Raw genomic sequence first — 18,886 nt, forward strand, 5'->3', positions numbered from 1 at the left:
CAATCATTTTGCTATTTTATTTTTCTTCTCTAAAATATGAAAAATAAGATGTTTAAAATTTGAAAAAAAAATATCTGCTAGAGAAACAAGAAAATTGAGCTCAAAGAGATAATAGAGAGAGAGAAAAAAATGTCCATTTGAAGTATTTTTCTTGTTTTATTGTACTTGGAAATATGTATTTTACATCTTACAAAATGATAGTTCATGATAGTTCTCGTTTTAAATAGTGTTTACTGTGCTTTTTGTAAATAAATACTTCTAATGGGCACAATTTTTGTATGCATTGTCGAAAAAAATATTTTTAAAATATGATTTTGCTTATTTTAGTCGTTTTTTTTCCTTGTAGTAACTGCAACTCTCAATATATGAATATAAAATGTGTTTTTAGTGAATAGCAGGAAATAAATATCAATTGAAATGTGGAAAAATATACTACAACTGGAAGAAACATTTACATGTATTTTGATATATATGATTTAGCTTATTTTAGTACTGATTTTCATCCTAAGAACTATAACCTCAAAATATTAAAAAAAGGAATAATTAATGCATTTATAATCAATTGTAGGAAATAAAAACAGTTTTCAAAATAAGAATTATCTACTAGTGGATCAAATGTTTTTGTCGTGTGGCAAAATGCATGTTTTAAATATTATGATTTTGCCCATTATTGTATTTCGCTTACTGTAGTAACTATAACTTTGCAAATATAAATAGCAATAACTAAAGTGAATTTTAATGAATGGTAGTGACAGAAAAACAGTATTTTAAATGAACCATATTATTTGCCTAAGGAACAAGATTTTTGTGTAAAATGTTATCAAAATCAGAAAAATGTGGTCACAAATGGGAAAAATACAATATTTTCAATATAGATGTCTCTACTTGCAACATTTCTTGTTCCTGTTTATTTTTGTATTTTTTTTAATGTCACTGCTAATATCATTGCAATAGTTATCATTGCAATATTTTATGTTGCACTTGAAGGATTTTTTATTTTATTTAATTGACTATAAGGGATTTAATATAATACAAATTAAATTTTGCTGAATGCAGTGGGGATTTTTCACAGGGATTCAGGGCTTGGGGTCAGTGTGGCCTGGACAAGAATTATGTTTACATAAAAACGAGAACGAGGACAAGGGGTGATGCTGGAAAAGGAGACGAGGTTTCTGATAAGCTTTCTTGTTTTAAGACCTTCAGACGTGGCGGCGTCTTCCGGCGAGGAGGTCGTGAAGTTGGCACGCCCAGGGGTGGAGTCAGCACGCCCAGGGGGAGTGGCCGATGCCCCGAAATGTCAAAACAACGGAAGACAGACAGACAGGATCGGAGAACGGGAAATGGGAGGCTCGACAAGACTAATTAGACTAATTCGACAATAATTCGGCAAAAGTCAATGGAATTCACTTAAGAAATAATTCAAGAAAATAAATCTGCCCCGTGTGGAAAAGCCTGTCTCTTGTCAATATGTTTCCCTAAATTAAGAAAACGAGCATGCATTTGTTAGGAGAATAAAGTTTATGTTTGGTTAATGGAGTCAGATAACTAATCCGAACAATTTGGAAAACGCTAAATTTATAATATATACTTTTTTCCCTAACACACTTACAATTGAGGTCAGTCTACAAGCTCTACCTTGTAAATATTGTAAATATATCCTAATACTGTTGTCTTTTTCTTTGTTTTTTTAAAGTATTTTATTACATGTTTTTGCTAGAGTGCCACAAAATGTAAACAAAATGAATGACTCCTGCACTCCTAAACTGCTTTCTCCTGGCATTTTCTGCACTATAAGGCGCACCGGGTTATAAGGCGCACCCTCTAAAAATTGTTTTTAGTCCTATATTTTCCATACTTAAGGCGCACCGGACTATTAGGCGCTACAGTGGAAACAAAACAGTCAGATAGTTCAGTGAAATTTATTAACCCCATAACATTCAGACAGCTCACAAAGAAGCAAATACAGTATGTGTTTGACACGTACCGACACGGTGTCTGAACAGTGTCACCAATCACTCAAATGCGCCATCCCACACATCATTAGGAAGGTTAAACTCTTGGGAATGCAAAGAAATGCCAACCATTTCTTAGTTTCTATACTCTTTTTGGCTAACAACTGTGTGGACAGCAAAGCAAGAATTTTATTGTGCAGGGAAACGTGGTTCTTTACTGTGCATATGACAAACACTTTGAATTTAATTTAATTTAAGAATAGACTCATCACAGTTTGAAACAAGCTATTGGGAAAATATAAAGCCGTGGTAGCTCACCAAAGTCGTCTTGCAGCCATCACGTTCAATAATAATACACAACCATGGTCCTCTTGCATCCGTGAGTGTCGTAAATCCAACCGTGTAAAATATTTACACACTCCAAAACACGCAATAATGCCAACGAAAAGAAAAAAAACGACAAGAAACCTCTGCATCGATGGATGTTGCTTGTTGCTGGCTGTCGGTTTAGCCCCATAATTCTTGTTTACAAATACAGACTAGTAAGAAATGTTTTTTCCGGGCTGTGGAGCAACCTAACATGTGATTCACATTCATCTTTTTCGTCCAATTACAAGCTTTGTTCTGCCCCGCTTTAGCCAATACGAGCCTGTATATATATCCCAGCATACACCACGGGCTACTTCGCCTACGGGGGAAAATAGAGTCGGCGGCTGCTTGCATTAGTTGCAAGACCTTGCAACTCAATATTGATCCATATATAAGGCGCATTGTATTATAAGGCGCATGGTCAGCTTTTGAAAAAATTAAAGGCTTTTAGGTGCACCTTATAGTGCGGAAAATACGGTAGTTTATTTTCATAACCACTAGGGTTGTAGGGGCACCATTTACTGTGGTGTGTCATGGGCAAGTACAACCTGGGGGCGCCCATCCCTCTCCAGGCCAACAAAGTCAGTTTCTCAACCAGGGAAAGTATAAAGAAAAAAGCTTGATAATGTTGCTCATAATCCACCTCATTATCATTTTGCAAAATTATCTGCTCAGCGCACTTGGGGTGAAAATTTTTGTCACTTGTTTTGTGATTTATGTTTTATTTCTTCATATTATTCCAGGGTAAGAAAAATGTTAAGAGCAGAATGATCTGGTCGTGGAACAATACGATTTTACTTTGAAACCCGATTATTTTATTCATTAAACTAAGTTTTCCCTTCTGTGCAATTTGCTGCATACCCTGGCTAGAAAAGTCTGGATGTTATGATGGTAAAACTGCCTCCGGAAATCCGTTTTTAAAGGCCATTATGGAGACTTTTCGGCAATAATGAGAGCAGGCTCACATCTTGGAGATGGAGATGGCAAAGGAATATTGCAGCGGAGGGAGAACAATCTTTCTAGGTTTGAAAGGGGGGAAAAGATGGAGGTCCTGTCCTTTTGCTCATAATTATTTCATGTCCCCTCTTGAGGGGAGAGGGAAAAAAAAACCTTCCGGCCAAAGCGAGCGACGTCTTTTGAGCGAGCGTTTCTATGTGTGCGCAGCTGAGATCGGCTAATTAAATGAGGACAGGTTTTGACCACAAGCCCCAGCCGAGGAACATAACCTGCTCGTGTCGAAAATGGACACTTGCTTTTGTCCTCGTGTGTCCAAATACAGGGTTCGTGCAGTTGCTTGAAATCATTGAAGTACTTGACTGTTAGGGTTAGTTGTGTTTTCCAGGTTTGAAAAATGCTTGAATTTTGGGTCAAGTGCTTGTAAATGCTCAAAATTGTTGCCATGTTTCTCGGCCATAAGGCATAAATATGTTTTCAGAAACATTGTCCCTGAGTGTCAAAATATAAAAATAAGTTATTTGGTTGTTTTAATATATAAAACAAACAAACAAAAAACACCAGTAAGTATCAAGCCTCTGGAAATTATTTCAGTATGAGAAATCACCATCAGATGGCAGGAATATCTTTGATCAGATCTTTATCCACACATTGAGGAACCCCCACTTCCTGGTTTTCTGTATTCAGCGATTGAGGGTGTGTAGGCAGCCCATATGGCAACTAGTGAAGCAGTGTGGTGAGAAAAGCAAATATATGGATAAGCACAGAAAGATGCTCCAAAATAACTTTCTAAAAACAAGTCCCTTTGTCATGTTTAGGGTTGGAGAGAGAGACGACGTTTCGTGCACGTCCGCAGAATTTTGATCACCATGGTGACCAAAATCGTGTGATTACATCAGTGGAAACATTGGGCGCTGAAAAGTTCTTGCAAAGTTCGTGCACGGTTCATGCATAAGTTCAAAGTTCTTGCAGTAAAAGGTTATTTTGCGAGCAAAGTGCCATTGTGTTTATGTCATGCTTTGTTTTAGATATTTGGTGTCACAAAGGTGAAAGAAAAGGCACTAAGGTGAAAATTCTGCTTGAAATGCATCCTTCACAAAGAGCCATTTTTATCAACTTTCTTGGACAGTATTTTCAAGAAACTGAGCAATGTTCAACTGTTGATTACTAAACGATGGTGAAAGCTAGAAACATACAAACATAAGATGAGAGTTGAAGCTTTCGTTTATATATACTTTGCCTGTTTGGCTACAGACCTAAATAATCTGTAGGCTTTTATAAATGTGACAAAATGGCAAAAAATGTCTAGCACTGGCTCTATCCATTTGAGAGAAACATCTGGCATCGAATGAGTTAAAGATATTCCCAAACCAATTTTTCGTTTTTCCAATTTGGCACAAAACGTGTAGTGCTCCTCCCAAGAACTATCCAAAAATGTTGCAAAATATTCCACGTGCTGGGAGACTTGATACATTTAACCTCAAAGTTGACTGATATGGCTTGGTTGCTCTAGAGCTGTGACATGATCCAAGGAACATACCACCTTCTAAAGAGTGAATCCCATTAGCAAAACATATGAGGCAGCTCCAAAACAGACAGTAGATGTAGTGAACAGCAATTGCATACCGCTTATTTATGATTGAGTAATTGTATCTTAACTTATACCCTCTTTTCGCCTCCTTTTAGGTAGGCAGTTGTGACTTTTTTTTGGTGTGTTTTGCCGCTTGTGTCACAATTGGTCTTGTCCAGCAAGCTCCCCATTAGTGTGGGGCTGCAAAGGGGTTTCCTGTTTTGTTTGCCTCTGGTTGACGCTCCCTAGGTGCACACAGTGGGTTGTCTGAATGGCTAGCCTGGCATTAGCGACAGTTTTGCCGTAATCTTTGGTTTGTTTGAACCAAATAATATGGCTTTGCATTTATCGCTGTGAGAGATACCGCTTTTTGCTGTTTGTTCCCGCTTAGCCTGGCTGCTCACTGCATATTTTTTGGGTTCTCCAACCTTGCCTTTTCCGTCTAGGCTGTGGTTGCCTTTTGTTGATCAGTCCCAGTTACCTACCCTTAGCCCTTGATGTTATTTTTTTTTTTGCCAGTGAGACTCTTTTTGGCTGCTTGCTCTTTGTTGTACCGTTATAGCATCCACCTGCCCCAAAACAACTAGGCATTCTCCACAAAACTACCAAAACTTTACCTTTTCAACTAATTAACACTTAAAATAATAAGGCACCTGACTTGCTAGGGTGCTCGTGTTCCTCTAAAGACATCAAGCTCATGATGAAAAAACAAGACATGCTGCCTTGCTAAACTTACAGTCTCTAGTGGGCATTGGTAGCAATTCCTAGACACTTATTATACTTAAACATACTGAGGCATTCAGTATTCAAGTGAATGTAAATCAGAATGCCACGATAACTTGATATATGAAATGGACACCGCAAATACAGACATGCAATGTGTTCGATCCAGTCAGTTATTTCAATGGATTTCAGCCACTCGCTCCTACAGTGCTTTTGAGGGTCTATTTACTCTTGGAAAAGCAAAAAAATGAGTTCCTTAAAATAACGATCTGTGCACCCGTACAAGCAACACCTGGGTATGTTGGTTTTGTAAATTGCGACTCCTAAAACGCAACTCAACATACCAAATTTCTCACTCTCTTCCAAGTCGTAATGCTAATCCGGCTGCTTTGGGTCAACAATACACACACATGCTGTTCTGATCTGGTGATGTCGTACTGTAGGTTAGAAAAAGGTCTATAATGCTGTGCTACCGGCCCTGCCTCTTTTGTTGCCGGCTACGAGGAACCCAAAAAAGCAATTCAGGCCATCAAACAGCGGGTCACTTGACGACACACACGAGCAGCCATGGGAGATCTTTACCCAATTTACACAGAAAAACAGCCAGTGAAATTGCGCTTTCCCCACCTTGAAAAGAAAAAAATGGAACTCCTGGTAACACAGCAGGGAGTAAACAGAGCCGAACGGACACCTGGACGACAAAAACAAAACAAACGTGGCATGGAAATGAGCGTGGCATGAGGCCGGCAATAATTGGGATCCGTGGGTTTGCTAACGTGTGCACAGCTGCCGGAGAGGGCCTGAAGGGGCCGCGTCCACAAAAGGGGCGCTTCAAAACCGAGGATCGCTTCAAAAGAACTTGTAAACAATGAAGGCCAAACCAAACCTCCGCCCCCTCCCTTTCTGTCAACCTCAAACAATAACAGGCTAAAAATAAACGCGGGCAAATTTTCGACGTGAAATATGTATGATGGCGAAAACAAATGTCAAACGAGATCTAATTTAGCGTGAAGACCAACAAAAGGTCTTGCGGATTGCGTGGCACACGCAACAGGACATCTGTCACTGCTTGATGCAGCTAATTGAAAATCAAGCTATTTAGGACCGAAATCGTGCAAGTAAAAATTTGCCTGCCCAAAAGTTTGACAAAAAGGGGGTTAAAAAAACTTGTTACACCTCAGTAATCCCTGGTATATTGGAGTTATCCGGGACCAGAACCCCCTGCAATATGCGAAAATCCGCAAAAACCTCCAGCAATAGTTATCCAGGGATAATGGATTGCGACCTCATGGGTGCTGTTCATTTTAGGCGGAAAAATAAATGGAAAAAGGCCCTGGATGACACAAATTTACTCTCTTAGCCCCCGCTCTTAGCAATAATCGACCAAGGATGATAGATCATGGCCAACACCGTGCAAATCGTTTGAGGCAGGCCACAATGGCACACTTCGGGAGCCTAAACAAAAAAGGTGCTCTGCTTCCCCCTACTCTGAGATGTAGCCAATAATGGTTAATAATAATAATGGTTTGGGGCTGCAAAGGTGCTGTTCAAAGCAGAAAGAACAGGAAAAAGAGCTACCACGCATGAGGCCGTTCTCAGCAATACTCGACCAAGGATAATGGATTGTGGCCAAATCAGTGAAGTTCATTTAAGGCGGGCTACAAAAGAAAGAATGTGATCTGTCGGTCTCTTCTCTCAGCAATAGTTGATAAGGGAAAATGAATCGCAGCTATAACAGTGCGTTTTCTTTAGGCGGGCCATAGTGGCACACTTCAGCAGTCCAAACCGAGGAGTGGTCTCCTGGTCCCCACTCTTGACAATAGTCAATCGGCGATAATGGATTGCAGCCACAACCATATAATTCATTTTAGGCGGACTTCAGTGGCCAGAACTGAAAGATGAATGTGTTCTGCTGGCCACAGCTCGCAGCACTAATCGATCAAAAATAATGGAAAAGAGAACTGCCGCACGTCACACAAATTTACGCTCTTGGCCCCCGCTCTCAGCAATAGTTGAATGGGTATAACGGATTGCGGCAAAAACAGTACAGTTCATTTCGGACGGGCGACAATTGCGGGCTTCAGTAGCTTAACTGCAAACAAAGACCGCAATGTCGGCCGCTGCTCTCTGCCCCAGCTCGAAATAAACAATGCAGCTCATTTTAGGCATGCCTGTATGGTCAAATACTAGGAATAATAGTTGGGTATTATGAAAAAGCTTACTTGTGTGATTTATTAATGGGCGTTTTTGTCATCAAACAGTCCCACATAAAATTAAATTGCAGGAATAAAACAACCACTAAATGGTATTACTCTTGATACTGCGGATTTCAACACATTGGTAAACCCAACTTCTATGACTAGTACAACTAAAAGACTACAGCTGCTACCCTACTGTTCTACTCTACCTATTTACATCTCACCTCGCTTAAAGAAAAAAATCAGTGGGGCTGTAGTAGAGGCGCTTGGCGACTTGCACCCGCGTGAAGTTTCTCAAACTCCAGGCCTGCAGGGGGCTCTGGTCACAATACTCCACCGTGGGGCCGTAGGTGCCGTCTTCAAGCCGGCTGATGGTCAGACACGATTGGGTGATAACGTGGAGGAAGGTGCGCTTCTGACGACGGGTGAAAATAGAGGCAATGCAAGAAGTTATCTTCAGCAAATGTTCATCTGATAGCCTCATTTTTATTATTTTTTTCCCCAGGGACACAAGATACAGTAAAACCCGGATTCGGTTTATCCGGATCTTTGCTAAATCCCGATAAAAAGTTTGGTCCGGGTGATTTCTAATGTATTTCTTACAAAAAATCTATGCATATTCTGTATTTCATAATCCGGATCTTCGGCTATTCCGGATAAAAATTCTAATTATTTTGATCCATTCCTATGTATTTTGCCATGTCTATTCCGGAGTCCTATTCCAAGTCGACATGCCGTCTTTGACGTCTTCTTCCCGGGAGAGGCTTAGAGGATTTTATACATTTGACTATAAAGGATATTATACGATTGACTACAAAGTACATGTACTAAGTTTGATGCAGTAGAGATATTCACTGACTGTTTTTATTCAAGGTACATTAGAAGGTTAGGCTGTGTATTTCTGATAACAGAATTCCTTTGAGTGCTGACGGAGAAGGCCAGACTCACAAGGACAGACGTCGGGGTGCCGCTGGTATGCGAAGATTGCGGAGCCCAGCCACGCCCTCATACGAGGGGAAGACCAATGAGAGAATCTAACGTTGGCTATAGATGACACATAGCACATAGCCAATGGGATGTCTTTTATTTGTTCGTGAAATGTATAAATGATCCGGGGCAACTGGGAGGGGAACATGGTCTCCTGTTGACACTTAGGTCTTCTGTTAGGAACAATAAACATCCGCCCCCGTGTGAAATGTCGGCTTCCCTGGTCATTTTTCTCCCAAGGAACGAGCGCGCATAAATTGTTTGAAGAATGTAGGTTGTGTTTGGTTAATGGAGTCAGATAACTAATACGAACAATTAGGTACATTTTGATAATTAATTCCCAATAGGCTGGAACTTTCCCGGAAAGTGTATGTCATTCTTTTGTCCATAGACAAAAGGATTTCTCCATGAGTTTGTCTTTATGGGACGTTTTCCCGGTTATCACTGACTGATCTCATTGTGCTTTGATTCAAGTTGTGATCTATTCGTGCAAAACAACACAAAAGGAGACTACGCCAAGTGTCACATCATGGCATCAGTAAAAAAGTCAAGAGGAATTAAATATAATACAATAATGTAACGATCACACTGGCATGAAGAAGAAATGTATGGCGTCTTATTTTCACATGAGCCTCAAACATTATTGTCATTCTTTGTAACCATGCACACAGAACGAAATGTCGATACACCTGACCCATACAGTTTAACTGTAGCGAGCCGATGCAGCCACAGCCAAACAGGGCGCAGCCATTTTAGTCATTAGGTGACCAAACCCCCCAATTCCAAACCTGAATGCCGAGCGCCAAGCAGGGAGGCAATGAGTACCAATGTTGTAAGTCTTCGGTATGACTCGGCCGAGCCTTGAACCAGCGACCTCCCAGTCTCAGAGCGGGCGCCCTACCATCTAGGCTACCGAGCATATACGGAAATCTCTATGTTTCATTAATATGCTGTAGTGGGTTTACATAATTCATCCAAGAGACACTGTTGTTGAGTAGAGAGTTCCAGGTTAAAGAGATAGCAACGTGCTATTGTTATTGTGCCCTGTTTTGAAGAGCTATGTCAATAAAGCTCCCGTTAGCTTAATTACTCCGCCTCAGACACCTGTTCTTACACGCTACAATTCTTATTATATCTTTGTGAATATAAACTCGTGAATTCAGGTTCAATCAAAACCAGATGAGTTATTCATGTATTTTTTTACTAAACATATTTTTGAGGTCAGGGGGTCTGAGAATACCAAATATCGGCGAATCCGAATACTCAAATAATCTGGATAATTTTCCAGGTCCATTTGAATCCGGAAAAAAGAACAGTGCCCACCCATCCATCCATCCATCCATCCATCCATTATCCTCCGCTTATCCAGGGTCGGGGCGTGGGGGCAGCAGCCTCAGCAGGGAAGCCCAGACCTCCTTATCCCCAGCCAATTCATTCAGGATCCCGAGGCGTTCTCAGGTCAGCCTTGAGACGTAGTCTCTCTAGCATGTCCTGGGTCGCCCCCGGGGTCTCCTGCCGGTGGGACATGCCTGGAACACCTCCCGGGGGAGGCGTCCAGGAGGCATACTTGTCAGATGCCTGAGCCACCTCAACTCACGCCTCTTACTATGCGGAGGAGCAGCGGCTCTACACAGAGTCCCTTTCGTATGACTGAGCTTCTCATCTCTAAGGGATAGTCCAGCCACCCTGCGAAGGAAACTCATTTCAGCCACTTATATCCGGGATTGTGTTCTTTCGGTCAAGACCCACAGTTCATGACCATAGGTGAGTTAGGAACGTATATCGAGCGGTAAATCGAAAGTTTTGTCTTTCGGCTCAGCTCCTTCCTCACCATGACGTACAGGTAGAGGGTCTGCATGACGGCAGATGCTGCACTGAACCGTCTGTCGATCTCCCGCTCCATCCTACCCTCACTTGTGAACAACAGACCGAAATACTGGAACTCCTCCACTTGAAACAGGATCTCATCCCCAACCTGGAAGGACCATGCCACCCTGTTCTGTCTCGGACTTGGCGAGGCTGATCTTGCCCACCCATGAACACGAATAAACAAAATTGCAGACATAGATATCCGTCATATTCCCAAATATCTGTGCCGATAATCGGTTGACCTCTAGTCGCAACCCAGATGTTAACTGAGCAAACTCGTGGAGGGAAAAGTCATTCCTCTTTACTAAAAATTACAACCTACAGCTTTTACTCTCAAGATTCAGTCTAACACTTCAGAACGGGTCACCTTCAAGTCCTCCGATTCCCGACTAACACACACAAATTCCAAATTTGTAAATTACAAGGAGCTAAAACCACTTTAGGGTCTGGGCCACGGCTGAAAGAATATCTGCCGGAGCCCACCCGGATTTAGATGACATTACGGGCACTTAGTGTTCCGTGATATTCCGATGGGATTGAGGAACCGTCGCGATGTTCCAGATTCGGAAAGCTTCTGAGTGACAGCAAGACCGTGAAGGCTGCCGGGCAAAAAAATATTCATTTGGGGGATCCAAAACTTCTTGAACGAACGTGTGATCTTGCGGATGAAATATTCTTGAGGGGAAGCGTTCGGTTGTGAAATATCAATAAGCCCGTGTTAACTTCACACCCCGGTGTGAGGGAGGTGGAAACAAAGAAATTCATCTCGGTGGTTAAACAAAACAAACATTATTTTCTTCAAATCCTTGCTTTCCTTGCGATTAGGGACACGCTTGAAAATCAATGTATTGATCAACCACATGTTGGGAATTCTTCCGCAGTGAACGGAGATAAGGAAAGCACCATAGGGGGTGCTAAGCCTTAATTAGAGAGAGAACATTTAGAACAATTCTGCGTTCCAATTTATTATTTTGTTTACATTTTTGAAAAAAAAAAGCAAAGAATATATGACATGTGTACTTGATATTCTATTTTTAATATAATTTCACTCAATTTCCCTAAAGCTGGGTTTTTTATTTTCTTAAAACACAGTGTTTATTATTTGACCACTAGATGTTGCTGTATTGTGTAGTGCAACCAAAATAGGAAAAATACACTAAAATAATATTTCATTAATGAGCATTTCTTCGAGTCAAATGTTCTTGTTCCGTGGCAATTTTAACTTGCTTTGTTTAAGTAGTTTTTGTTCTTTTTTACTGAAAAACATTCTTAAAACAAAAGAATAATTTATCTACAATTAACAAAAATATTTTTTCAAATGCAGTGAATAGATGAAAAACAATTTACTCAATCATTTTTATTTTTTCATTTTCCAAGGTTATTTTAGTAGACTTAAACAAATTGCCTTTTTAAGTCATTCTTCTCGTAATTTAAGAGAAAATACTTTTTTATTGTGCTATATAGATCTATATTTATTTTCAATCAATAGGGATCGTATACAAAATATTTAAAAAAAGATTTTTTATCTGCTCTCTTTTCAAAATGTAAAATTCGTTTTTCTAACAGATTAAGTAAAATGGGAATAAAATATTATTTTTATATTACATACATATATTTTTTTAAATGTTTAAATAATAACAGTATAAAATAGGAAAAGTAAAACAAAGATATCATTAAATGATTAATTAGCATTTTGTTATGTAAACTTTGACTTTGAATGGTCTTTATCTTTTTTGTATTTTATGATCTTTAGAATAACGAGAAAAAAAGAATGAGCAGGAGTTATAAGCTCGGCGGAGGAGTGGTTAGCGCATCTGTGGCACGGTTCTGAGGTAATGGGTTCAAATCCAGCTACCGCCCATCCTGTACGGAGTTTGCATGTTCTCCCTGTACTTGGGTGGGTTTCCTCTCACAATCCATGCATTTCAGGTTAATTGGTCGATCCAAATTGTCCCTAGGTGTGAATGGGTGAGCAAGTTGTCTGTCCATGTGTGCTCTGCGACTGGCTGGCACCCAGTTCAGGGGATCCCCTGCCCACTGCCTGAAGGTGGCTGGGATGGGCTCCAGCACCCCCGTGACCCTACTGAGGATAATGGATGGATGGATATTTTAATTTTTCAGCCCATCATTTTTCTACTGGACTTCTAATTTTCCAAGTTTTTTTATTTCCTTTCATTTTATTATTTTATGATTTATTTTTCTGAATTGTTTGAAAAAAAATAGATAAATATACTTTAAATGAGCTAAATGTATTAGCTAGTGCACCAGTTTTACCTGAAAAGCAAAATATTTGACTTATTTCATCGAATCCCACCCTCAAATTTCCCACTGGACTTTTTCCAATAAATGCAACCAAATCCCAACCAGTGTCATCCTGGTTTGAGTCCTCTGGCACCCTCGCATACCCATTTTTGCAGAAATTACGAGGCCTTCCCCTGTGCACAAGCAACAAATATCAGCGTTCTCTCAGGACCTACGAAAATAGGGTAAGCAAAGCGCTGATGGGAGCATTTAATACCGCCGTGTGCCATTTGAAAGAGAAAGCGCTTGTGCACAACGTCTGCTCTGATCAATCAAAATCCTTGAGGGACCCTTGTACTTCTGCTCCTGCCGTGCACAAAATATCAAAGTTCTTGTGGGATTTACAACCTCGGCCCCCCCCGAACCTCAATTCACCACTTGATTGCACGGCTACCATAAACACTATGTGACTGATATACATTATATATACAAGGTTTTCCCATACTCTAGGAAAATTCAGAGGTTTAATTGGCCCCACCAGAGTCTCATAAACTTGTTATTAAAATAATATGTTCTTAGATATAACATATTTAATGGTTTGGAACGCGCACTCATGTATAACAGGCACCTCTAATTTTTGATTAAATCTTTAAAAACGTCGTCTTACTTTTTCCAGCTAAAACTTTGCTGTTGGATGCAACAGGAATCGAACCCTGTCAGCAGCGGTGAGAGCACCAAATTCTATCCACTGGTACACCAGTGGTATAGAATACATATGAGGCAGTCGATTTTATCTCTATCACATTATTTCAAGTCACAGTACCAGAGATAAATGTTAATTTTGTTGTTGATAACAATAGATATGTTGCTTACTTAATAAAATAGTAAAATCATTAGAGTGGATCCAGCTTCTTGATTTTGCTGTAAAAATTCACAAGATTGATGCGTTTGAATTCAAAATGTGCAAAATTTTAATCTGGGAGGCAGTTCCTCTGCAATTTCCAAGACTGTCCACACACCAGGGTCTCACAACGTTTTATAGAAAACACTTAACAGTAAACGACATGAATCCGTTCTGAGAAACACAATATTACCGTATAGCAGGGAATGGAAACCGACGGTAATTGGTTTCAAAACCCCGGTACTCCACATAAAAACATTAGAATGAAAAAACAGATATATGTGCGGCACCGCGGATGGGTGGTCAGCGCGCAGCCCCACGGTGCAAAGGTTAAAGGTTCAAGTCCAGCTAACGCAGCCTCCCCGTGTGGAGTTTGCATGTTCTCCCTTTGCTTGTGTGGGTTTTCTTCCAGGCATTCTGGTTTCCTCCCACATTCCAAAAACATGCATGTCAGGTTAATTGAGTGGTCCAAATTGTCCCTAGATGTGAATGAGCAAATGGGTGTCTGTATCTGTGTGCCCTGCGATTGGTTGGCAACCAGTTCAGGGTCTCCCCTGCCAGCTGCCCGAAGATAGCTAGGATAGGCTCCAGCACCCCCCCAAATAAGCGGTGCAGATAATAGATGGATGAATGCATGGATGGAGATTATATATATATGTTTATATATATAAACAACATTACAAGGAAGATGCTTTCCCTAATTTTCTAAAAATAAGATTTTAATTAGAGCAAATCACAACTGTTTTTCTTTTTACTCCCGCATGGCACAATGCTGCCCTCAAAAGGCCAAAACAAGCAAGAACAGACCAAAGTTATTTTTAATTGCGCTCTTTGTGAACTGTTTATTCTATTTGTTTACTTGTAAAATTTCTTGCTGTTTAAGTAACTGTTGGGAGTCAAGGAATTTTCCTCACATTTGGGTTTTTATATGTATGTATCTGTTTGATTCTAGTATTTCTGTTGTATTTCTTTAGTTTCCTCTTTTTTATTACAGAATCATAGCAAAAGGATATATTGGGTCCCTGTTTTCAAGCACTAAATTTGCTATTTAGCTTTGTAATAATTTTGTAGAATTTTTGAAGTATTTCTGTCGGAGAATATCTGTATTATAGTATTATTGTAGTAGAATAGTTGTTGTATTTGTGTAGTATTTTGTTTCCTTTCAGAATGAATCCAAAATAATATAATAAAAAATAAGTTAGGTCCAGTTTTTAAACACTAAATATTTAGTTTTATAGTAATTTTGGAGTTTTTCTGTAGTGGTATTTTGTATTATTGTATTGTTGCAGCATTGTATTGGGACCAAGAGGTCGCAGGTTCGATTCCCGGCTCCTACGAGATTATTCTCGAAGTGTCCTACTGGAAGACACTGACTGCTCGATGAGCAAATAGGTGCCTTGCATGGCTGACGATGCTATCGGTTTGTGAGTGAGTGTGTTAATGACTAAGTGTGAAATACATTGTAAAAGGCTTTAGGAGGTCTTCAGTGACTTGAAAAGTGCTTCCTAAATGTAGTCTATTTACCATTTACCATATAGTTAACTAATCTACTATATCATTTACTGTTAAATTTTGTGTTCTGTTCTGTTTTTCTTAGCTAGACTACAAGAGTGCTCTTCAAAACTTTTAAAGATTTTCCTTTGCTAGTTTTATATAGTCTATATTCAAAGCAGGCATCGACCTTGATGATGTTTTATGATCTTTACGAAGTCATAATTCTGAACAACAAATGGATTGCAATATGATTTAGTGCAAGAGGAAAGACACAAACAGTGGCAGTATCTTTTTTTATCCGTATCTTTGAGATTTCATCTTGTTACCTGCAGTCCATTTTTCCAGATTAAAAAGATGCGTCCTTAGTCATATTTTTACGTTACGATGTGGAAAAAGTTGTTTATTCAGTCCCTCTTTTTCCCAAACGTACGACATCAACAATTATTTTATGTGCTTCATACTGAAATGGATGTTTGTTTTGGTCAACATAATATAAAATTCTGGTCTGCTTTCGGTTCGCATCATAGCATCATGAAGATGCCGAAACACAGATAAATTACCTCCCACAATGCCTTTCTGTCTTTTAATTCGGTTAAGAATCTTGAGTTATTCCGTAAAGGTTTGAGCTCTGAGAGTTAACGCGTTATTGTATTATTTTGTATATTTTTAACAAACTGAATCTTGTGTAACAAACTTTAATTTGTTTACTTATGTATCTTAAAATTTGCAGTGATGCTAAAGGAAGAAGCAAAAACTTAACTGTCATAGCTGACAACCTGAGCCAATTTTCTTCCTTTAATGATGATTGCAATTCCCATTGTTAAGTGATAATAAACCATACAAACACAACAAGGCACCTATTAACTCGCAAGACAGACTAGAGAGAATACTGCGACAATATGACGTTGTTGCCTGCTACTAGTGACAGAGACGATCCGGTTTTGAGTCGAAATGGGACGAGATCAGTCTAACAAAAAAAAAAAAAACGAGTTTTTTGAAAAAATATAATTTCCTGTGCAGCGCGGTGGATGGTTGGTTAAATCCAGGGTGTAATTCCAGCTATCGCAGCCTCGCCGTGCAGAGTTTGCATGTTCTCCCGTGATTGCGTGGGTTTTCTCTGGACACTCCGGTTACCTCCCACATTCCAAAAACATGCATGTCAGATTAAAATGCCGGTCCAAATTGTCCCTAGGTGTGAATGAGTGAGTTGTCTGTCTCTGTGTAACCTGCGACTGGCTCGCAACCAGTTCAGGGTGTCCTCAGCCCGCGGACAGCTGGGATAAAGATAAGCGGCGCAAAAAAACGGATAGATGGTTATTTCCTGTACAAAAATTGTCAGGCGGCGTACGCATTTTGAAATGATAATAAGGCATTTAAAATACAGGAAAAAGCACACGTTCACAGGTATTTAACCATGCAAATGAAGCCAGCGATTATCAACAGATAGAAAAAACCCACATGCATCGTCACCCTCCGCAAGAAATATCAACAGGACAATAATGAAAATCATAAAAGAAAAAAACATTTTAAGTGTAAATTTAATATCAAGTGTTCTGTTTAATACTAATCCACATTGATTGTCATCCACCCACTACTGCACTGTACCAGCTCAAGTCACGTCACATCAGAGGTAAACAAAAAGTATTTTTTTCCATTAAATCTATACTTTACAATGTTATTTAATTCTATTAATATATATATATATATATATATATATATATATATATATATATACTATTTAATATTTTTTTCTGGGGGTTTGAAACATACTACCTATTGACCGTTGGGTTTTTATCCCCCGCCATATGACCATTTCACCTTACAATTCCCACCTCAGAATAGATTCATGTCGTAACCCGGGGGTCTACAGTATTGAATATTGTCACAGTAAAAATGGCACTGCTTGATAATAACAATCTTTGTTCGGAAAAGGCGATCACAATCTAAGAAATCTCAGCAAACGACCACAGAAATGCTTTGCTATTCACTGTTCACAAACTAGCACCAACAGGGAAAATGTCACTCAAATAATGAATCCTGATGCTTACCTCAAAATCATATTCCCATTTGCCAACATACTGGGTAGAAGAGAACACAGTAGCAAGAAAAAAAACACGGCTTCTCTAGTGAAATGGTTGCTTCAAAAAAATGGACATTCAGCACCACCTGCTGGTGGAGTTCACAGGAAAGCAGGTTTTCTGCACAATTAAGGTAGATGAATGAATGTTTTACCTCGGCGTCATACTGGAACATTTGATTTCCCTTCATGTGGTGACACTTGAGCATGACCACAGGCCCGTTGAGGCGAGACGCGTCCAAGCAGAGGTCGTCGGTTCGAATTTCTTTGTCCGCTGTGTATGAGAACACCTGAAAAGAAGAGCTTAGATCACTTTTCAAGAAATCTTTTATTGCTTGCTTTTTTTCTCTCTTTATGTAAAATGGCTCTCTTCTATGAACACAAACAGGAGAAAAGAAAATCTTGTTCCACAGATACATTATTTTGCTCATTTGAATATTAATTATTATTATATTAATTTTTTGTAACGTGTCTTTCTTGTAAAATGATTATAAAATAACAAATGTCAGACCTAAAATAAACAAAATGACCTGATGCGATTATTATTTTTTAATTATATTAATATTTTCTTAATTAGTATAGATTGAGCAAAATGAGATGGCATATTATTCGCAGTATTTCTTAAATATAATTTAATAAGAATAGTAATCAACTTTCAATTAGATAACATAACCTGATGTGGGAAATGTTACCAGTTTAAGTAGTATTTGGATTATTTTAGTCAAAATTAACAAACTAAAATGAGCAAAATAAGGTGCCAAATTATCCACAATATAATTTTTCTTGTTTTAATTAAATAAAAATAATAAGCATAGTCATTCACCTTCAAGTTGCCTTTTATTACCTGATATAGATAGTGTTATAATTTTAAGTAACATAATAAATGTATTATTTTAGTAAAAATGGGCAAAATAAGCCTGGCAAATTATGCTGTATTCTTTTTCTTATTTTGGTTAAATAAACCAACAAGTAAGAATATTAATCTACCATTAACGATCTCTGATTATGTTATCATTTCAAAGAGTGTGTTTCTCATTTTAGTAAAAATTAAAAATACAAAATAATTTGCCATATATGCAGTATTATTTTAGTCATCAAACCAATACGGATTTTGCTATCTCTGATAATTATTGTCATTTTATCTATTATATTATTTAACAAGATAATTAGGTTAAAATAAGAACTGTATGTATTAAAATGAGAAAAAATACATAAAATTAGCACAATTATAAACAAAAAAAACCAAGATTTTTGTAGCTTTATCTTAAAAACACATTCAAGTGATGATATATTTTTAATCATAAGACCAAGTTCCCCTTGAAAAATATATACACATTTTAGCAGCTGATTAATTTACTATTATTAATTTAAACCCATTGAACTGAGAGATGGCAACCAGACTTGAAAAATTATTTTAAAATGCTACTGAAGGTATGCTGTTGTTGTCATTTATTCTGAATATGCGTATTGTCTAACAATTTTTCCAACAACAACAAAAAGTAAAAATAGGGGAAAACAATGAGGACGCTAAATAAACCTGAAAACAAAGGG

At 38.6% G+C, this 18,886-nt stretch overlaps 1 protein-coding gene across 6 annotated transcripts in view; it reads right to left on the reverse strand.

The window, feature by feature from the left end:
* The window catches only part of galnt13 (polypeptide N-acetylgalactosaminyltransferase 13), a 53,093-nt gene that overhangs the window by 9,430 nt on the left and 24,777 nt on the right, over positions 1-18,886 (reverse strand). For 2 of the 6 annotated variants that reach the window (XM_088352712.1, XM_088352711.1), the window contains exons 11-13: positions 17,491-17,625; positions 17,307-17,336; positions 7,991-8,181 (exon numbers count right to left, since the gene is read on the reverse strand). In XM_088352712.1, the coding sequence (XP_088208838.1) occupies positions 7,996-8,181; positions 17,307-17,336; positions 17,491-17,625 (351 nt within the window). In that variant the 3' untranslated portion in view covers positions 7,991-7,995. Of the gene's footprint in view, positions 1-7,990; positions 8,182-17,306; positions 17,425-17,490; positions 17,626-18,886 lie in introns of those variants that run through there. The other 4 variants (XM_088352716.1, XM_088352715.1, XM_088352713.1 and 1 more) reach the window with 4 other exon arrangements.

This window comes from Urocampus carinirostris, chromosome 14 (genome assembly GCF_059441175.1).
Source record: "Urocampus carinirostris isolate Australia breed hairy pipefish chromosome 14, RoL_Ucar_1.0, whole genome shotgun sequence".
NCBI classification, from domain to species: Eukaryota; Metazoa; Chordata; class Actinopteri; order Syngnathiformes; family Syngnathidae; genus Urocampus; species Urocampus carinirostris.